Source organism: Phyllostomus discolor, chromosome 10 (genome assembly GCF_004126475.2).
Source record: "Phyllostomus discolor isolate MPI-MPIP mPhyDis1 chromosome 10, mPhyDis1.pri.v3, whole genome shotgun sequence".
In the NCBI taxonomy this organism is placed as follows: Eukaryota; Metazoa; Chordata; class Mammalia; order Chiroptera; family Phyllostomidae; genus Phyllostomus; species Phyllostomus discolor.
In genome coordinates, this window is record NC_040912.2 from 86,788,624 (window position 1) to 86,795,795 (window position 7,172).

The 7,172-nt window shown below is 41.8% G+C and overlaps 1 protein-coding gene across 1 annotated transcript; it reads left to right on the forward strand.

Annotated features, from left to right (window-relative positions):
• Window positions 1-1,635: 1,635 nt before the first annotated feature.
• On the forward strand, window positions 1,636-2,271 carry LOC114507918 (olfactory receptor 2A12-like). Its single transcript, XM_028525946.1, has one exon. The coding sequence runs from the start codon at window positions 1,636-1,638 to the stop codon at window positions 2,269-2,271; it is 636 nt and encodes a 211-aa protein (XP_028381747.1).
• The last annotated feature ends 4,901 nt before the right edge of the window (window positions 2,272-7,172 follow it).

The window sequence follows — 7,172 nt, forward strand, 5'->3', positions numbered from 1 at the left end:
CTCAATCTAGTATTTGTGTCTCCAAATTGCACTTTCAAATGTGTATCCTTTTGTCTCTGTGTATTGAAACCTGGATGGATTCTTAAATAGGACTTTCCAGTATACTCCTTCCCTTTTTAACATTAGATCTAGAAATTATTCTCTTTATCGGCTTTTTAAAACTCATGTGGCTATATTCACATTTCAAAGTATGTAATTGATTTGTTTTCCTTGGCTCCTGCATTCTTTTTTCTTAATTTAGTGAAGTTAATATTAGTAAGTATTATGCCTTTTTTTAATCCATTCTTATGGACATTCTTACCATCCTCTGTTAGAGTGTTTGGAAGATTTTCTCTGTATTTAATTGCATCTTGAATGAGTTAATTACATTTTGGGTGTAATTAATGAAGATGTAATGAAAGAGAAAAAGAAAATAATTTTTTACTTAGTTGTTCCTCTTTAACATGAGACTTGTGGGTCTTCAAAGATGTTTTTGGGCACACAAAGACTATTTTTTTATTATTATTTCATTTTACATTGGTTTTTCCACTGTCTCTTTCTGTCTGTTGTGGGCTTTTGAGCTTTTGTAGTCATGCACCAGGCTCTGCATCCCCTGGCCTAGAATTGGGCCCTATAAGCATGCCTCAGGGTCTGGGGAAGTAGCAGGAGAACTGGCAAGGACATCGACCTCATCACAGTCATCATGTCCAGCAGCCCAGTGGCTGCTTTATACCTGCTTCTGTGGCCCCAGCCCAGGTGCTTGGGTTTGAGGAACCATGTTGGTGCCTATTCTCCCAAAACAACCTTCCTGGACTCCACGCAAGCTGAGGTCCAGGTATGACACTCTGCTTTCATGATGGAGGATGCCATGTGTCTGATTCATTCCTGGTATATGAAAGAATTGCCCCATTTGAAACTCTGACTATGTAGGTGGGGGTTTGCATTTTATATTTTGAACTGTCATGTTCATTGGTTTCAAGAAGAGCAGAACTACAGAACTCCCCTTGAGCATCAATCTTTTCTTAAAGCTGTGAAACACAACCAATCGTGTAAGTGCCGTGATAAAATTAAGTGTCACTCCCCTTCAATTTCTGGGAGAAAGCAGAAATTCCTAGAAGTTGTGGTAAGTGAAAAGGCATCTGTCTTGTCTCTCTTCATTAGCTTCAGCTGAGTATTGCTTACAATACATTCCAAGAGTATCAAATATTCTTCTATTTATTTCATGGAAGCCACAGACCCTAATTTTTCTGTGAAATCTCTCAATTTTTAATATTGGCTAACATCTAAAGTTTCTAAATATCTCTAAAGCCAAATTTGCAGATCAGCATCACAGGACTGTGGGTGGGACGGAATCCATGACTTACTGATTTGTGGCTTTTATCGTAAATTGCTATGTGAGTATACCATGTGTTTTTTTTCCTTTTCTACTTCTCAGCTGTGAAGTTTCTGTCCTAAGGGCAGCTTTGTATCCACCAGTCAAAAGGAAATGGGAAACAACAGACATGGATCACAGAAGTTATCCTGCTGGGCTTCCGGGTTGACCCAGAACTTGGAGTTTTCCTCTTTGGGTTCTTTCTGCTATTCTACAGTGTCACCCTGCTGGGCAACGGGGTCATCTTGGGGCTCATCTGCCTGGACTCCCGCCTGCACACCCCCATGTACTTCCTCCTCTCATACCTGGCCATCACTGACTTGTTGTTTGCCGTGAGCATTGTTCCTACGATGCTGATAAATCTCATGATGCAGAAGAAAACCGTCACCTTTGGTCCATGCATCCTTCAGACTTTCGTGTATTTCGCATTTGCTGTCACAGAGTGCACATGTTTGGTGGTGATGTCCTATGATCGGTACGTGGCCGTCTGCCACCCCCTCCAGTACACTGTCATCATGAGCTGGAGAGTGTGCAAGATCCTGGCCTCCACATCCTGGGTCTTTAGCTACCTCCTGGCTCTGGTCCACATTACTCTCCTCCTGAGGCTGCCCTTTTGCGGGCCTCAGAAAATCAACCACTTCTTCTGTCAAATCCTGTCAGTGTTCAGATTGGCCTGTGCCGACACTAGGCTCAGTGAACTTGTCCTCTTTGTGGGCTCCATGTTTGTTCTAGTGGGGCCCCTGTGCTTGGTGCTGGTCTCCTACACATGCATCCTCTTTGCTGTGCTGAGGATCCAGTCTGGGGAGGGCCGCAGGAAGGCCTTCTCCACCTGCTCCTCCCACCTCTGTGTGGTCGGGATTTTCTTTGGCTGTGCCATCGTCATGTACTTGGCCCCCAAATCCCACCACTTTCGAGAATAAATGAAGGTCCTTTCCCTGTTTTACAGCCTTCTCATCCCCATGCTGAACCTGCTGATCTACAGCCTGAGGAACTCATAGGTCAAGGATGTCCTGTGGAGGTTTCTGGGGAGAAGGAGGTTACTGGGAGGGATGGTTGGGAATATGTCGAGTGTGTGAGCTGGCCCTCATCACACCGGGACCTTGAATGCTTTTTTGAATCTTTTATTTTAACCAACCCAGGACTCTGTCTTTGAACCTGTTGTAAAATGAAAAAATAACTACTCTTGCTGTGTATGTCATTGATACCAAATGTAAGATGAAGTGTGAAGCTGAAAATCAGTCTAAACCTGTTCATGAAAGAGATGCAAATGTCTTAAAGAATATATTAGTGGAGCACATCTATAAAATAAGATAATTTTACATTTTTAAAGTTTTCATTCCCTGAATGCTACAATTTTTTAATGTTAAATAATGAACATGATTTGCCACATTAACAAATTAAAGATACATGTCAGAAGATCTAATAAAGTGTTTGACAAAATTTAACATTAATTCATGATGAAATCTTTACCTGCTAGTAATAACAAAGAATAAGCATTTCTAAAGAGGATCTATGGAGAAAAAGAAAAGAAAACCCACCAAACATAGTACCTAACGATGAAATGCTAACATCTACCCCTGTAAGTAAAGGATGAGGTACAATTGTACACCATGGCCTTGTTTTCATCTTTTTACTCGGGATTCTAACTAGTTGTATCTTTTATAGACCAATTATTTGAAGCTATTCAAAATTTGGTTAATTTTTGTTGGTGAAGAATTATTCATGTGATGGAGATTTACTTGGAAATGATGACTCTAAGAAAAGAAGGAATTTCTTTGATATGAATTAGATGGAACATAAGGAATAATTTCCCTCTCAAAGGAAACTGTAGTGGGCTGTATTATGGAATGAGGTTCCATTTGAGGACACTTAACGTATTGGTTATTGTGTAAAATATGCATTTGCTTATTATCAGTGTACTCACAGTTCCTAGTGAATGTGCGAGAACATGTTTATTGCAAAAGAATATGAAGCCAAATGAGTACTAACTCTGTGTCAACCTGTGTGTCTCACTGAGCATTGCATTAAGGACAGAGCCAGGCAGCTAGCATGTGCTCACCAACTAAGTTTGATTTTGTGTGGCTCAGAGGTGAAGTTTTTGTGGTGGGGATGGAGAGTACAGAGAAGAAACCAAAATGTTAGGTGCTCGTGGAGCAAGGTGGAAGAAAGCTGAAATGGTCAATAATAGTTTAAATTTTCCCTTTATAAGATTTTATGTTTAACACGCACCTTTTTATTCATTCTGCCCTTTCTCCCGAAGCACATTTTCCTAGTAAATTCTTCTTGGAGTTCATCAGCTCCAACCTGCTTGGGTGCTTCTTGTCCTGTATGAGGAATTTGAAAATGGAGGAGCAGATAAAATGCTGCCCAGATAAGGTCAAATTAAAGGAGTTGATCATCACCAAGCCATTCTCATATGATATATTAGAGGGACTTATCTAAGAAAAAGGAGATAAAAATATGAGCAGTAAAATGACAACAAACTCACAACTATCAACAAATGAACCCAAAAGAAAAGAAAAACAATGAAAACAAAAATGAAGTAAACAACTAGAACAGGAACAGAACCAGAGAAATGGACATCACACAGAGGTATTTCAGTGGGAAGGGAGAAGGGAAAAATAAGGAGGATAGGGTACAGGGAAGAAGAAGCATAATTAGTAGGAATAAAAGAGACAGGGAGAGCTAAACAATGGTATAGGAAACAGAGGACTCAAAGAAGTTATATGTACAACCCATGGACCTGAACTAAGTGGGGGGAGGGGATATGGTAGAGGGTTGGGGGCACAGGTGGAGGGGGGATAAAGAGGGAAAAATTGGAAAGACTGGAATGGCATAACCAATAAAAACTACTTAAAAACTAAATAAATACTATAGCATAAAAGATCATTTTGAAAAGCCACCCAACTCTTACTTACTTCCTGTGGGCAGCAGAGCTCACTGAATATGAAGAGCAGATGGGCTCTTGTCATAACAGCTAACGTGTTTGTCAGTCCCTCACCCAGTGCTGTGCACTACACATCGATAGCACCTCACACACAACCTCTCCTCCAACCATCGTAACCAGTCCATGCAGAACGTCCCATTATCAGTCTGTGTTATGCGTGCACGTACCAGAGAGTAGCAACTGTCTGACTTTTACAGAGTCCCTGTCACTGCCCAGCCCTCCTTCCCTCTGATCCTCAACCCTTATGGAGCAGCACAGGTCTCCTCTGCCCCTGTGCACTGTCAGTGTGACGCAGACGGGACCTTAGAGGGAGGGCCTGTGGCTCACAGTGCTGCCTGTGACTAGCTAGCACGTTCGCTTCAAGGTGAGGAATCAGGAAACTTCTTTGTGCATTACATCTGAACCTCATCTTCCAGTTAGTGTTGTTAAAGTAATTCTTGTGTCTGTCCCTGAATGAACTCTCAGTCTGAGTGATGTGGAGGCTGTTCTTTATTGATAAACTTGAGACACCAGCATCTAGTATTCAGCTTACAATTTTTTAATCATATTGGGACATTTGGACTATTTATTTTTATTTCTAATCTTCACGAAAGTCCATGGTTATTTAATTTTTAGAGACAGGGAATGGGAAGGAGAGAGGAAGAGAAACATAAATGTGAAAAATATCCGGGTTGCCTCCTGTATGTGTGCCAGCTGGGACCAAACCCACAACCTAGGTATGTATGGGCCCTGACCAGGAACCGAACCCATGAACTTTCAGTTTATGGGACAATCCTACTGAGTCACACCAGCCAGGGCAGATTATTGATTTTAATGGCTTCGAATTGCTTGTGTTGTGTAGGCAGGGAGCTCTAAAGCAGACTGGGAGCCTGGAGCAGGAAAAGGACCTTGCTCCTTCCTGTCTGCCTGCTGCTCTTGTCAGCCTTGCCCCAACAGCTCTTGGCAGTGGCAGCAGAGGCCCCTGCCCAGCCTCAGGTACTCAGAATCCCAGAACCAGTCTTGTCATTCCCTGCTGGGGCCACAGTGCTGCTGGGACACTCCTTCTCCTCATAGGGTCAAGTCTGAACCCCGACTTCTCTGACCTGGATTCTTGTCTCCCAGCTTTGCTCTGTGCCTTTGAAACCTAGGGATGGCAGCTTCACACAGTTCTGCTTGTTCACCTGTGTTTCCTGAGCTCTGTGTTTCCTGTTGTAGTTCCCCAGTGTCCTTGTAACCATTCTGTGGTGTGAAAGTCTCTCTACTGTCGTACCATACCAGCACCGTTTTGGTTCACTGTGGGTTCCCATCTGATTCAAAGAGAAGTGAGAAAACACTGTGAAATTAAGACACTTATACAAATGATTGCAAACAATAACGTCTGAGCAGGTTCAAGAGTGGAAGAACAGAAAACTAGTATAAAATAGTTCTAAAGTTACCTGATGCTTTTCAGAGTGATTCTGTTATTGTCGATGCATGCATCTGTATTACCTGTACCCTGAGGGGAAATACTGAAGAAACTTAGAAGTTTGTTCTGCAATGGAGGGCAAGACATGAAAGAGATAAAATTAAGGGGCAGCCAGGCCTGACAATGCTGTGGCCTCTGTTTGTAAAGCTGTCAGAGGAGAGAAGGATAAAAGCCCAGGAAAGGATGCTACCCAGAAAACCCAAGTGCTAAGACATCTAAATGTCTCAATATTTACATTAAGTACAAATAGATTAGATCCTCTTATTTTCTCGCTGATTTTTTAAAATATATTTTATTGATTATGCTATTACAGTTGTCCCATTTCCCCCCTTCTCTCCCCTCCACCCTGTACCCCCTCTCCCACCCACATTCCCCCCTTTAGTTCATGTCCATGTGTCATACTTATGAGTTCTTTAGCTTCTACATTTCCCGTACTATTCTTGCCCCCCCCATCTATTTTCAACCTACATTCTATGCTACTTATTCTCTATACCTTTTCCCCCTCTCTCCTCCTCCCACCTCCCTGTTGCTAACCCTCCATGTGACCTCCATTCTGTGGTTCTGTTCCTGTTCTAGTTGTTTACTTAGTTTCTTTTGGTTTTTCTTTAGGTGTGGTTGTTAAGAATTGTGAGTTTGCTGTCCTTTTACTATACATATTTTTTCTTTATCTTCTTTTCTTAGAAAAGTCCCTTTAGCATTTCATAAAATAGGGGCTTGGTGATGATGAACTCCTTTAACTTGACCTTATCTGAAAAGCACTTTATTTTCCCTTCCATTCTAAATGAAAGCTTTGCTGGATAGAGCAATCTGGGCTGTAGGTCCTTGTCTTTCATGACTTGAAATATTTCTTTCCAGCCCCTTCTTGCCTGCAAGGTCTCTTTGGAGAAATCAGCTGACAGTCTGATGGGAACTCCTTTGTAGGTTACTGTCCCCTTATTCTTGCTGCTTCTAGGATTCTCTCCTTCGTTTTTACCTTTGCTAATGTAATTATGATGTGCCTTGGTGTGTTTCTTCTTGGGTCCAACTTCTTTGGGGCTCTCTGAGCTTCTTGGATTTCTTGGAAGACTATTCCGTTTGCCAGATTGGGGAAGTTCTCCTTTATTATTTGTTCAAATATGTGCTCAATTTGTTGCTTTTCCCCTTCTGGTACCCCTATAATTTGGATGTTGGAACGTTTAAAGGTGTCCTGGATGCTCTTAAGCTTCTCCTCATTTTTTTAAATTCTTATTTCATCATGCTTTCCTGCTTGGTTGATTCTATCTTCCTTCTGGTCCACTGTATTGTTTTGGGACTCAGTTTCCTTCCTTCCACTATTGGCTCTCCTCCGTATATCTTCCTGTATCTCTTTTATGGTAACCTGCATCTTTTCACTTAATTTGTGCCCAAAATCAACCAATTCTGTGAGCTTTCTGATCACCAGTGTTTTGAAC